The sequence below is a fragment of the Passer montanus genome, unplaced genomic scaffold (genome assembly GCF_014805655.1).
Source record: "Passer montanus isolate IOZ18808 unplaced genomic scaffold, ASM1480565v1 scaffold1, whole genome shotgun sequence".
Classification (NCBI taxonomy): domain Eukaryota; kingdom Metazoa; phylum Chordata; class Aves; order Passeriformes; family Passeridae; genus Passer; species Passer montanus.
Window position 1 is genome coordinate 303,188 of NW_024356504.1, and position 15,091 is coordinate 318,278.

Genomic DNA, 15,091 nt, shown 5'->3' on the forward strand with positions numbered 1-15,091 from the left:
CGCGCCCGGGCTCCCCCCGAGGCGGCGGCGGCGGAGCGCGGGGCCCGGGCGCGGCCCCCACCCCCTTTCTTCCTCTGCTCGGGAGGCGACCATGCGGCAGGTAAATCCTCCCCGCGCCCGGAGCGGGGGCCCGGGACGTGGCGGCGGGGCTGCGGCTGCCTCGGCCGCTCGGGCGGAGAGAGAAAGGGGGGCGGCAGGGAGGGTCGGGGCGCGGCGGGCCCGAGGCGCACGGAGCTGCCCGGTGCCCGCGCTCGCAGCTCCCCCGGCAGCCTCCGTGCCGGGAGCGAGGGCGGCTTTGGGCGCGCCGCGGGCCTGCCCAGCTCGCCCGGCCGCTCCCGGTGCGGCCACGTGGAGGGAGCGGGGCAGGAGCCGGCCCGGCCCGTGTGCGGGGCCCGCGGGACTTGGCGGCAGTACCGGGACGGGGCATGGCCAGCAGGGCAGGCGATGAGGTCTTGCAGGGCTTGCGGTTGGGATTTAGCGCTAACAGCTGCGGGAAGATCGTTCGGGCTGTAACCTGCACGGAACCTTAAATAAGGGTAAGGGCCAGGAGGCTTTGTCGCTTTGCTGTACAGACACAAATGATGAGCGAGAAACATTGGTTTCCTGTTCTCAGCCATCTCTGCTGCTTATGCTTTATCCTTTGGAAATGCACACTTAATGTTGAAACTGCGGAATAAAATTGCTCTTTAAAATCTCTAGCTATCTTTGTCGTTTTTGGCCCTCTTTGCAGAAGTGTTCATGCCTGCTACTTGTTAAAACTCTCTGAACAAGAGTTGCCTGAGTAGAATTACTTCTGGTTTCTAGCACTCCTAACGCTGTATGTGTAAGTAGCAATCATGATGTATTTTTTTTTTATTAAGGTAGGATCTTGTACCGTAACACCAAGGGAGCCTGTGATAACCTCGAGCCTGATACAGAACTGAGAAATGCACACTGGAGGACCTGGTTAGTTTTCAGACGAGCGGAAGCAGTTGTCATCTAGTTAACAAAAGTAATTCCTGGCATGTTCCAGTGGGTATGTTCTTGTATCCCTTTGGGTAGTAGTAGCAGTGACATAAAAATAGAAAACTTTCTATATTAGAAAGGTGTCATAGGAGGTTTTTTTAATTGGACTTTAACAGAGAATGCACTCTGATTTCCTCTGCTGAATAATGTGCTTTGCTTCAGATGTGCAGGGAAGTAGGAATTCAGACTGAGCCATGCTGTGCAACTTCAAAGTGAGGGACTAATGGTTCCTCTGTAGGCTAATAGTCTGGCATGGTAATGTAAGAAAATTAACTGGATAGCACTCTCTGGTCCCCAAGAACACTGACCAGTGTCACTGTACTTTACCAGCTAAATTCTTGTGCTAAATTAATGGTTAAAGTAAAATTATTGGTGGTATCCTGCAGCTTTTTTATTTTAGACTGCTTTTAACTCATACTTCAGAGGAAAAAAGTATGCAGCCATGCTATCTGTTTCTAAAGGAGAATAGGATCTAGATAAATGGACAGACTGAATTAATTGTGTGTGCTTGATGAGATTAATGGTGGCAGTTCCATATTGGCATTATGTTAGTGTCCATGGGTGGGTGCAGAGGGTTTGTACACTGTTACCTATCTGGAATGGGCAATATGACTGGAGAGTCTGGCTGCATTAAAAAAAAAATCTCAAAAAAAAAGCTGTGTTTCAACTAATATCTGTGTAGGTCTTGGTGCTTTCCAGGTTGGCTTACATAAAACCCAGGTATTAAGTTTGCAGCATATATCCAGTCAGTCATAAAATGTGCAATTACAGCAGAGCTGTGGTTTAAAGTTATTCAAATATGCTCACAGGCTTTGTCTTAATGGATGTTTCCCATTGCAAGAAAATAATTAAATTAGATCATCAGGGTAATTCAGACATGATCTAGAAAGTTTACTTGAGGTGGAAAAGCACATGCTGACCAGCATGGCATATGTTTCCTTCCTGGTCTTCACTAAGTCAAGCAACTGTAATTTACTCTTTCTATTCTTACTACATTTTCTGCAGAGCAGTGGCTGATTCAATCTGAAGAGACTTTTTAAGTAGTGCCCAGATCACATGGACTTGAAGTTTGTATATAGTCCTAAAGGAAGTGTGTTTGGACTTGTTTGCTTTGCTGTCCAGTTTCAGTGTCGTTTGATCATGGCTTTGCCTATTGTGAAGACTTATTCCTGTCTCTGTCACAGTTTTTACAGAAGTGGAAGTTTGTTTTAAATGTGTGATAGGCACTTGATAAGTCGGTGATGAAGTAAATCAGTTTGAGAACATTTACATGTTTTCATCAGGTGGAATTGCTGATTAAAATTACAAAAGCTACTTAAAAGCCAAACTCCATTAAAGTTTTTCTGTAAGTTATGATTTGATCCTTTACTGTAGTGAAACTTGGTGGAAGGATGGTGGCATTTGAACAAACTGATGGACAGACATAACTGCATGTGTCAGCAGTGAGAATGATACCAGAAAGAGAAAACCTCATTCCATTTTCTCCTCGGTTTGATGATCAGCGATGTCAGAACACTTGATATTTCACAGCATATTATTTTCTAGGATGTTTTCAGAATTGCCAAATGTATCTTGACTTTCTGTAACACATTTAAAAATGTCAGTACAAGTTTCAGAGAAGGAAAGTTTAAAAGCAGTTCTGTTCCTTGGGCAGGCATGCTTCTCACAGGATTGAGCTTTAGGTGCAGGGCGAGTTCCTTGAATACTGAGAATTTATGCCTTTCGGGAAGCAATTTCCATTCTAATGTGAAGAAAATCTGTATTACTTCCTGGTTTACTGTGGGAGCCCAACTTAATTTAGATAGCAATTATTTAAAACAATTTTATCATCTGAGAAGTATTATCTTTGGGGGTGGGCTACTGAAGTTATCTTAAATAAAACTAGTAATTTTATCTTACTGATAAAGGCTTGAAGTAACACTTATCACAGAAGGAATTATGAGGTGGAAAAGCACATGCTGACCAGCATGGCATATGTTTCCTTCCTGGTCTTCACTAAGTCAAGCAACTGTAATTTACTCTTTCTATTCTTACTACATTTTCTGCAGAGCAGTGGCTGATTCAATCTGAAGAGACTTTTTAAGTAGTGCCCAGATCACATGGACTTGAAGTTTGTATATAGTCCTAAAGGAAGTGTGTTTGGACTTGTTTGCTTTGCTGTCCAGTTTCAATGTCGTTTGATCATGGCTTTGCCTATTGTGAAGACTTATTCCTGTCTCTGTCACAGTTTTTACAGAAGTGGAAGTTTGTTTTAAATGTGTGATAGGCACTTGATAAATCAGTGATGAAGTAAATCAGTTTGAGAACATTTACATGTTTTCATCAGGTGGAATTGCTGATTAAAATTACAAAAGCTACTTAAAAGCCAAACTCCATTAAAGTTTTTCTGTAAGTTATGATTTGGTCCTTTACTGTAGTGAAACTTGGAAGGATGGTGGCATTTGAACAAACTGATGGACAGACATAACTGCATGTGTCAGCAGTGAGAATGATACCAGAAAGAGAAAACCTCATTCCATTTTCTCCTCGGTTTGATGATCAGCGATGTCAGAACACTTGATATTTCACAGCATATTATTTTCTAGGATGTTTTCAGAATTGCCAAATGTATCTTGACTTTCTGTAACACATTTAAAAATGTCAGTAGAAGTTTCAGAGAAGGAAAGTTTAAAAGCAGTTCTGTTCCTTGGGCAGGCATGCTTCTCACAGGATTGAGCTTTAGGTGCAGGGCGAGTTCCTTGAATACTGAGAATTTATGCCTTTCGGGAAGCAATTTCCATTCTAATGTGAAGAAAATCTGTATTACTTCCTGGTTTACTGTGGGAGCCCAACTTAATTTAGATAGCAATTATTTAAAACAATTTTATCATCTGAGAAGTATTATCTTTGGGGGTGGGCTACTGAAGTTATCTTAAATAAAACTAGTAATTTTATCTTACTGATAAAGGCTTGAAGTAACACTTATCACAGAAGGAATTAAGACTGCTCTTACGTCATTCTTTAATTACAGCTGAGCTATTACTTGGAGTACACCTAATAAGGTCTGGTAAGGAAATGGGTAACAATTAGGCAAAGCTAATAAAACTTTTTTTTTTCTAAATTTCAAAAACTGATTGAAATGCTGGAAACCATGTCCTGCCACGGTGTAACCTCCTAAAGGAGAGAAAGGTATGTGATGTGTCAGTCCCCCTGTTCATAGTCTTTCAGTGCTCTTGAGTCAGTGCCATTGCCCCAGGCTTTTTGGATGGAATAAAAATCCGAGGAGTAAAGAAGTTAAAGAATAATTGTTTGAAGTCACTTTTGTTACCTCTTGTGATAGTGCAAAGTCTGTACAGGTTTTAATACCCAGAAAGCTGGAAAGCAACATAAAAGACTTGGAAGATGATGGTTTGCTGATGTCAGTCTGAAAAGCTTCTGAGAAGAAGGGGTTGTTGGAATTACATGTAGGGTGTTGTACCCATGCTGGGGGACATGATTCATTAGGCTGGAAATGTTCTCCTCTCACATTGTGCTGCCTCATCTCTCTTTCCATTTCCTGGCTGCTTTTTCCATTGCTGCAGAGGAGGAATGACTCAGCTGTTGTCCTTTTTCTCTCAGTGACCCAGGAGCTTCATTCTCATCTGGCTGTCACCTTCTCTGTAGCCTCATGAAGTTGTGAGAGAAACCTGCCCCTCTTTTTGTTCTGTGTTGACAGTCACATGTCAGTGTTAAACAAAACATCTGTACAAAATGTGGAATATTAACAGAGGACTTAAAACTCGAGAGAGAGTTTCTGGACTGTTAATAGGTACAGAAAATTCTATAAGCATTCAATTTGGTGCTTAAGTGATAAGCACAGTTCTGAATAAGTGAATAAGTCTGAATAATATCTTAAGTGATAAAGACACAGTTCTGAAGTCACTGAGGTAGCTGAACCAATCTAGCTTTGGGAGAAAGTCTCTGTAATGCTGGAAGCTGCTGTATAACTGATCATGGATGAAAGTTATCAATCTACATTGTGGTTGGTTAGATAAGATAAAATGTATATGTGAGATAAAATGCTCTTCAGGTTAAGAATGTGTGAAAGAAGTTTCATGCAGAATTTGCATAAAATTGTAAATGCAATAAACAGAGACTGTGCAGTGTTTCTGCATGTAGGTTATAAATGCTTTAGAAATAGTTACCAATTGCAGCTGCTAGTAAAGACCACTGTAATACAACATGAATTCCAGGCAGGGGTTGTCATACAATTTATACATAAAGATGCAGACCTCTAGATTACCTGACTTGCACTACATTCATAAATAGCTCCTTAGGGTGATGATTATTAATGGACAAAAATAATACCTTGGATTCTCAAAGATAACTGTAAATGATAAATTATTTACACCTGATGATTTGATATCTATAAATGGTTACTCTTTAACCAAGCTAATTGCTGATAATAGCATGCAGCCATACTGAGATTGGAGCATCAAAGAAAAAAAAGGAAAAGTATACGTAATCCTCAAGGTAGTCTCAGTAGACAGTGTTCAGCATGATTCTTTTCATGGATTTTTTTGAGCAATGTCTTTGTTAATATTGATTTGCATTTTAAATAGGATTGAGTACACTGAGTTCCATGTAGGATTGTTCATGATAGCCATATGTCATTTGTACAGCTGGCAGTTGAGTTCAGTTCCTAGTAATGCCCCAGGTGGGGGCTCCTGCAAGGGGAGCAGTGAGCCAGGGCTGCTTCTCAGTCCTGCCGCACTCGTGTCTTGTCCAGAGCAGTCCAGACAAGCTGCTGCACTGCCGGGTGGCAGGCTGCACTCTGTTTCACAGGATGCTTGCACTACTTCTCAGGGCTCTGTGCAGTTTCTGTAACCATTCCTGTCAAAGAAGGCCTCTTTCCACCAGGGCTACACTACCCTGATGAGCACTTTAACTCCATGAAATGCAAATGGTATCAAGTAGGCCATACGTATTGTCTGGTGCTGTTTGCAGAGTATAGCAGCATTTTTCTGTGCTGACCTGAACATCTGTCTCTAGAAGGCAGTATCTCAGCTAAAAAGTACAGTTTCAAAATAACGTGGTTGCCTTGCAATACTAAGCTTTTATGCTAAATATAAAATATTCCTATTTATTTGATGTCTGCTACAATACATAAACAGGATAGATTTCCATCCTTGCTGTTCTGGACTGTGCTTTGAGGCAATTGTCCAGCAGAGGCATTGCATTATATTAACAGGGTCTGCTTGCTCCCAGACCATACATTCAGTAAATAAATACTCAGTAGCTGCAGCAGGATGTATACACAGAATCTTGCTTTTCATTGTAGTATGCTCATAACTAGTTATTTTTTCACTGAGTTGATGTCTTTGTACTCCAGATAAGAGATGGAGTTAAGTGTGTAGTCTAAAGTTATGCATGTGTGTCTTGCAGAGTGTGGTACAGATCACACAAGTTCATTTTTGGTGGCTTTAGGCAAAAATTCTTACACTGGCTTTTGCTAACTATGTATGTTCAGTAGTAGGGACGGGAATGTGAGGGGTTAATGCTGACTCTTAAAAGAACAAATGATGAAGATGAGATGCTTTAATAATGCAGCAAGTATAGCAAATTATTATTGTTTTCCTTGTGTCAAGCTTTGTGATTCCAATCGATTGCAGTAAACAATGGCAATACTTTCCCAGTCTTAGAAGATGATACTTAGCCTTGTATTGTATTGTTGTTGAGTTCTTAAAACATAAATAAAGTTCAAAAAGGCAAATTGCCATGTATTTGTTGAAAATCACGAGAGTTTCTATAAATAAACTAATTTACTGGAATTTTCTCCATTACTGTAGCTTAGTTGTTAACAGTAAATTGTAAAGACAAAGGATTAATTATATTTTATAAACAAAGTATTCTCAGAGTGAAACACCTAGAGGAGTACATTGTTCTGCACATAAAAGGAATGTATATCAACAATGGGAAAACCCCACATTTTTTGCTGAGTTTTGCCCATATCCTATGAAAAGTGTCATACAGGAGTTCCTTGTATTCAATCAAGCAGTGATTGAATAAGAGTGAAATACCAAAATGATGCCTCACGTGCTCTGCAGGTTTTTATTCTGGACATGCAGTTACAGTTCGCTTGTTTTACTTCCCTTGACAGTAAGCAATGCCAGACCCTTAATATTTCTGCCTCACATATTACCAGTAAATTGTGCTTCCTGGCCCCTCTTCTGTCTCTAATCTTGCACTAAGAGTAATATTGGGTATTAAATACTGCATTTTCATTATTTTACCTTAAACTTGTGTCCCTTCTGAGTTAATACTGTGCTAAGAAATGTTATTGTTCGTGGTGAGTGATTTTTGAAGCCAGACAGTATTTGTATCAGTTTGAATGGTGGCCTCCATCAGCACACAAACCTGTAATGAGTAGCCAGGTGGATCTTTCAGGGTAATCTTGGTTAAGATAAACAATGGCAGGGAAATGGCATGAATTCTGTTGAGGTCTCATCTGGAACGTGGTGAAAATGGCATTAATTGGTTCAGCTGGGTACTTTGTTGGTGGATTTGCCTGTTGAAATATGTACAATTATTTTATGTCCTGTGTCAGACTGGTTAAGTGCTACCTCTGAATCTGCCAAGACATCTTCACAAACCCCTTTGTCTCCCACAGTTACTGAACAAAGACATTTGGGAGCTCAGTAACTCAAGATGTCACTGGTTCCAGTAGCTGCCTGCTGTCTAAGAGTAGCAGTTCTCCTGGTTTGTTCTCTTGACTGAATAAGTTTGCTAAGAAAAATTTAAGTGGCATGTTGGCAGAGCACCTTATAAAAGTCTGTGATGTTGGTTCATTAACTAAATCCCTTATTTAAAATACAGATTTGATTCAATGGTGTATAATTTGAAACCTCTTCATTCTAGAAATGGCCTCCACAATTGGGCACTAATTTGGCATAGCACATGTAAAAATATGCTTTAGTCTCATGTTTGAGTGGACTTCCATAACTGACAGCTTTTCTGAATTTATTTTTGTTTTTTTTCCAGAGGGATAAGTCATTGTCTTAGCAGTAGGCATGCATAATTCCTTTTTTGATTGTAGCAGTGATGGAGAGAGATTTATTGTAATAGGTATTAAACACTCATCAAAGACATGCCTTTTATGCCTTCTAACATACCACAAGTACTACAATGTAGGGCAAGGATGAAGTAGTTATAGTGGTGTAAATTATAAGAAAATAAAAGTACTGCAGCTGGTTTTAACACTTTATTAGAAATATTATTACATTCTTTATACACTTTATTAGAAATATTGTTATATTCTGAAGGGAAAGTTGGAGAAATTATTTTTGAATGGCTTTCCATAGGAAATAAGTTTCAGTGTTATTTGAGTGCATTTTGAGGTGGCCAGTTATTTTATTTGTGCTCTATCAAAATGTTCTGTTGGTCTGCAGATCGACCAGATCAGTAACTGGTGCTCCCACCTAAAGCTCTTTTTTTTTTGTGTGGACTGTGGTGTTTGTGCAGCTGTACAGTGAGCCAGATAGGAAAAGTAATCTGTCATGAAAATAATATTTTTTTTCTTTTTCTAGGCCTTTTTTCAGCAGAATGTAGTTGTACAGCTGCACAGTGAACAGATCAGCAAACAAATGTGCCGGTGTCCAAAAATGGTTTTGTGGGAATGGGAACAAGAGAGTGAAGCAGGGGGGGAGGGCAGCACTGCTGCTTTAAGTGCAACACCATTTTAAAATATTTGTTGAACTTCAGCTTTGGTTGTAACCAAAACAATTTGCTTACTTCCAGAAGAAAAATGAAATATTAAAATGCAGCTGTAACTGGTTTATCTTTTCAAGTATTTCAGTCTTCCAAGCACTGGTTGGTATCTTAATAGGATCTAATGGAACAGTGTATTCAATACAGAATATTGGCACAAAAGCAAATTCACTCTGTTATAAATTCTGTGCATTAGTAGGTGTTCATGGACTACATTTAATTTATATATGAAAGACTGCAAATTAATTCTTGGTGAGCAGAACTAATACCTGCAGAACTTCCAAGTATTCTGAAGTTTTTCTATTACCTTAGCACTGAGAAGGATCCTGTACTCAGCAATTTCTTACAAATAACTGACCCTTTGAAGAAGGCTCTTCAGCTTTTTTATGTTCAGAATAAATGCTCCTTTCTGGATAACTGAGCTGGTAGATTGCTACTGTATCAGTTCAAGATCATTTTATTATGCTTGGGACTTGGCTTTTCAAATACCTCTCAGTTCAGATTTTTAGGAAGCATTCATGGTGTGTTCAGTTATGCATAAATGCTTTCTGTACTCTGGAAGTCTTATCTGGTATTAACTTGGCAAACAGGGCTTGGATCAGTTCGTTAATGGTCTGTTCTTACAAAGTGCCCCTCCTACTGGGCTATAGGTTTTCAAATGAATGAGGCTCACTGAAATCCACAAACCTGTTTCACTGAAATCCACAAACCTGTTTCACTGAAATTGAAGAAGGAAGAGAGTACAGGAGATGGGTGAGAACTGAAGTTAGAAATGGTTCATTTTAACTTAATTGATCTGTAGCATGTTTTCCTGTTTCCATTAGCAGAAGCTACTGTCAGCTTAAGACTGATAAAACAAAACCAGATTGTTATTATTTAGTTAAAATGTGTTTATGGCTTTCTTAAAATGTATTTCAGTAACAACAATATATTAATTTCACGTTATTTTTTTTTAAACTTGCCTTAAAAATGTGTGCTGGATAAATAGGATTTTGTATTCTAGTATTTGTTAAAAATGTGAAATTAAAAAAATGTAGAGTAGGTTCATTTGGATTTTCAGATTCCAGCCTTTTTTTTTTTTTAACTGTGTTATTTGTATGAAGTATTGCACAGTTCAGGATGGGGGAAGCTGCATACATCTCTCCTGCATGTACACTGGAGTGAATACCTGCAGTATAGAAAAGCAGTTAAATTTGTAGGACTTGTAAGAAAAACTGTCTTTGTGTAGTCAATAATTATTTCAAGTCATGTTTCTCTTTTTAAGATATTGGCATTTCTCATAGAGCTGTTAACTCTGATAAATTCCTAATAGAAATGAATTACACAAGTGCTAAACTTGCACTGCCTCCCAGTGAGAATGCCTTAGTTTGGTAAGAATATTGCTTTGTCCTTATTTTTAGCACCTCCTGTCTCTGGGTTCTCTCTTGCCTTAGCTGGAGCATGTGTTTGGTGTGGAACTTGTAGCTGCCCATGAAATCTTGCTAAGGCACTTTACTCTCTGTGGCATTCAAGCTGAGTAACTTAGAGGAGTCAAAGATGTTTTTCATAGATGAGCAGAACATTCTTCAGAGAAAACAAGGATAAGAAAGTTGAACAACAAGGGAGTGAAACTGAAGTTACTTGGGAAGGAGCGTGGGAAGGGAAGAAATCAGTGCATTTATATTACAAATATTTCAGGTTATTAAAATTGTTGGGAGTAGACAACAAAAAGGGTTAGGGGGAAGAAAGTTAGGCACTTAAAATATTCTTGTCAGCATTGTACACAGAAAAAATGCTGTGGTACGTGGGCTGCAAGTGCTGGAATAACAGATGTGGCTTTCATTTGAGTTTGAATTTTGTATGACTACATTATTTGAATCCAAGTTTGTTGTTTCAAAGTAAAGCCTAACTCTTGAACTAGTTTTCTAGTCTCAGTGAAACAGTGATAAATAAACAAAGAAGTCCCCACAAATTATATTCCAGGCTTTAGGGCATAAAGTGAACAGTTGAAATAGATAGTAAGCACTGTGGATAAATTTCAGAAATCCAAGGGACATTGAATAAAAAAAAGATTTTTAAAAGAAACCAAACCTAACTGATCACAGGTGCCTTTGCTTAAGTAGCTGAAACACCCTAGGCAGACAGTGCTTTGCACAGAGATGTGCTGAGTTTTCCATGCAGAGAAGGCAGCTGTGCTTTTGCACTGCCCATGTGCTTTCACCTGAAGCTTGTGTGTGTGTAAGTTGAATCAGTTCTCCATTTGCTGGGAATGATCTCTTGCACTGCTGTGTGGGGAGGGGATGGGGTGCCTTGGGCAGCATCATGTGCCTTTCTGAAATGCCCTCTGGTGGGACACACTTCATCTCTGCCTGCAAATGCACACGTTCTCATTGTGGAGCTTGGCTTGGGTCGCTGGTGCTGCTGCCTGAGGTGTCAGGAAGGGCTCTGTTCTTGCTGCAGCTCAGGGAGGTGCAGCAGGTGCTGGTGGTTCAGCCCTGCCCCTTACGGGTGCTGTAGTTTATCACTGACCCACAGCTGTTTTCCCTCCTGTCTGCCGGGATCCATTCCTGCCCCTCGGGAGCTGAGGAGGGCAGGCAGCACGGAATCAAAGGAGTGAACAGAATTAGGCAGAGGCTTTTTCAATTTTGGTGTAGCCTTGTCCTCAGGCTGCCCTTGCATATTCTCTTGAGGGGATTTGAGAGTCTTAAAGTTCCTTTAATGAGATCAGCTATACAACATTTTGTGCCACTGAAGTGTATAGAACTTGGACTTCAGTTTTCCAGTATTATACACATGAGTACTGCCTGACAGGTTAAACATGACTGGTATTTACAGTTGCCTAGAGAATAATGAAGCTCATTTAAAAAGAAAGAAATAATTCTTTCTGGTTGTTCTTTTGGAAACTTTATTATGGCTACATTTGTTTTTTAAGTATCTGTTCCATAAGAAGATTTGCAGTGGAAGATACAGAATATTATACAATAGAAGATCAAAAATCCTTTGCTAGGGTTATGACTTTTAACTGAAAACAGACAAGTAATTGATTTTGAAACTGCTCTGAGACTGTTCAGCTCTTGTTTTTCAGCAACGAATCACAGTCATAGGTTACAAACTATTTTAACCACTATGGCATGGAGAAAAGGTACCATTCAAAGCTAAACACCACAATTAGGGATGCATGACTAAAGTTTCCAAGTAATGTATTAGTAGTATTGTATGAGACAGTCACATGGAAAAGATCATGAGGTTGTGAAAAGGATTATGAGCGTGCTTTAGTCATGAATTTCCTGGTAGAGATATTTTAGTCTGGATCATGCTTGTCTAAATGAGAGTAATTTAGCTTTGCTTGTTCTGATTGTATTACCATTATGTGGCAAAGGGAGAGAAAAGGTGTCTTACCTACAAAGTAGTATTACTTTATATATTAATATATGAAAATAATATTTCAGTAAATTTTGGGGATGAACTTGCCATACTCAACTGCTTGAAAAAGTTTATCACAGCCCTGAAATCAGCAACTGGAATGTAGGGGATTGAACTGTGGAGATGAGCTATGATTATTCCAGATTGATGATTGAACAGTTGTTTATAAAAATAAACCACTAATGTACAGTGAGTAGCCATTGTCCTATCTGACATCCATGGAATCAGTTTTGATGCAGATGCCTCCATTTGACAGATATTCTTTAGGGCTTATATTTATAAATGGGACAGCATTGCAAAAGAGAGTTTTGCTTTTTAAAAAAAATTTGTAAGTTTTTGAAGCTCCAGTGAAAAAGTGAATTTTCATATTTTGGATTTGTATAGGTTAAAAAGGGAAAGGTTTTTCTCCAGTCTTCTGTGTTGACACATTTATTTGCCATATAAAGTCCTTAGAAGGTAGCTCCTTCCTTTTCTCTGCCAACCTGTTACAAGTATAGCAGCTTCCAATAGATATTTTGGGAAAGTAAGATGGACTTCAAATGTTTGTGGTTTGCTGCAGAGCACCTGCCTGGCTGGCTTCTCAAAGCACATTTTAGTGAGCAGCTGTGGGGGCCTTGGGAAGGAGAGCCAAATTTCTCCTGTCTCATGTGAGAGTCAGTGGCACTTGAGGATGCACTGAGCAGGTCACGTGTGTCTGGGAATGTAGGGCCAGGGGCAGCCCCAGATGCACACCAGGAGCTAAAACCACTGGCAGTGGTAAGAGCTTAAGGCACAGCTGGCCCATGGCCTGTCCCCTTACATCCTTGCATTTGCTGCAGTGTAAAATGGTGACTTGCAAGTTTTTTACATGTAACAGAATTGAAAGCCACGTTGTCTCAATGATATAATTTCTAAAAACCAGCACTAACTGCTTTTGGCTCAACAGTTGTCAGCATTAACAGTATTTTTTTAGTTGCCTAAGCAGGTGTTTTCCATATAACCCTACTTTTAAATGGATGTCCACACAGATATTTGTGGATGTAAGTGAAAATTACTAAAAATATGAACATTTAAGTGATATATTGAAGTTAGTTGATGACAACTTATTTGTACATTGATAATGGGTGATTTCAAAATAGGGAATTGTGCACTATGTGTTTAGTGGAGGCACTTGAGCAGCACAAAAGAGAATAAATGGTGTGTGGGTTTTCAGCTGTACTACCTGCCTGTCACCCCTGTGAACAGGAAAATACAGCATTGTTATTTTAAGTTAATTTTCATTGTTTTGTACCTTGTGTTTTATCAAGATTTTCAATATTATAGGTTATCATAAGTATAGATGCCTCTGAAAATATGCACAAAAATATTCTGATATGACTGACTGTAAATGTTGTTAATCTTTTTCTTATCATTGCCTCCTGTAAGTATGGTTTGTAAAACCACATCGCTAAAATACACAGTCTGTCTTACTGTTGGATAAGAAAAGTACATTATTACAATTTCTGCAGTAAAAGATCTGCAATTGCTATTCTTTTATTGCCAATATCTAAAAAGCTTTGTGGATGATTCAGTTGGCATAAGTACCAAACTGATATGTCATATAAACTGACATTGAGATTGCTTTACAGCTCAGTGCTTCCCTTTGTGTTTCTTGTAGGAAACAGAGATGAAGGTACACATGCACACAAAATTTTGCATCATTTGTTTGCTGACATTTATTTTTCATCAGTGCAATCATTGCCATGGAGATGGACACAACAATGGTCCCAAAAAGGATCGTGTACACGACCATAATGACTATCAGATCTCAAATGAATCATACTTCCAGAATGGAGGAACAGAATCTATGCCCAGTAAATTTTCAACGTTGGAAGCAGAAAATGAACAAAAATACTACATTGAAAAGATTTTTGATCGCTATGGTGAAAATGGAAGATTATCTTTTTTTGGCCTGGAAAAACTGTTAATAAGCCTTGGTTTGGGAGAGGTAAAAGTAGTGATGATAAATCATGATGATATTGGCCATGATCATGTTTCTCACTTGTATGCTTTGGAAGTACAGGAAGGAAAGCATTTTCATCCTCATAACCATGCTCACAGCCACTCAGATTCAGAAAACCAGACCACGGTTGGTGTGTCTGCAAAGAGAAATCATAAATGTGACACTGAGAGAGACACGGCGGTGCCCTCGGTGAAGGAGGACGGCAAACACGTTCACAACCAGAGCCGCCGCCACCACCACCACCACCACTCGCGCCCGCACCGGCACGAGCACAACGGCACGCGGCACTCGCGCAACGATTCCGTCAGCCACGGCGACCCCGCGGAGCAGAGCCACGAGCCTGCCACCGAGACAAACACCACCCAGGAGCAGCCGGAACGGAAACAGCGCAAGCAGAAGAAGAAGCAGAAGAAGATCAGCGAGACGTCGGGAGACGCCACGTGGGATTACGCCCCGGAGCACGATCCCGGCGATCAGTACGAGCACAACCGCGTTCACAAACACGACCATGTCCACGATGCCTCTCACTTGCACGTGCACCACCACGAGCACAGCGGTGACCGCTCTGCCGGCCACGGCCACCAGGATGGCAGCTTGGGCAGTGCCAGCGGGCACCGCCACACCAGCAAGCGAGAGGCCTCGCACAAGCAGATCAGCGTGAGGAAACACGCGCTTCCTGCGGCACGCGGTCGCAAGGATCACAGTGAAGATGAGCACAAGCATGAAGAGGTGAGTGTGAAATGCAGAGCTGGTAAGTGACTTTCAGTGCCGTCACATAATAACTGAAGGTGCATACCCACAAATAACAGAGAGGCATGTTTGGGAGCATAGTGTAACACAGTGTATGAATTTGATCTGTAAAGCTTTCTGAGCTACCCTGCTTACAGGGGAGGTTTTCCCTTCCCAGTATTCCAGAATACTGCCACCGCACACCTTTTTTGGACTTCTTTCTGAATCTGAGATCACTAACATTTTTGG

General features: G+C 40.2%; 1 protein-coding gene across 17 annotated transcripts in view; it reads left to right on the forward strand.

Annotated features, from left to right (window-relative positions):
- SLC39A10 (solute carrier family 39 member 10) overlaps nt 1-15,091 on the forward strand; it is a 53,764-nt gene that overhangs the window by 19,311 nt on the left and 19,362 nt on the right. For 3 of the 17 annotated variants that reach the window (XM_039727186.1, XM_039724674.1, XM_039721348.1), the window contains exon 2: nt 13,769-14,842. In XM_039727186.1, the coding sequence (XP_039583120.1) occupies nt 13,778-14,842 (1,065 nt within the window). In that variant the 5' untranslated portion in view covers nt 13,769-13,777. Of the gene's footprint in view, nt 537-730; nt 824-860; nt 1,016-4,164; nt 4,174-13,768; nt 14,843-15,091 lie in introns of all 17 variants that reach the window. The other 14 variants (XM_039717984.1, XM_039728043.1, XM_039716333.1 and 11 more) reach the window with 13 other exon arrangements.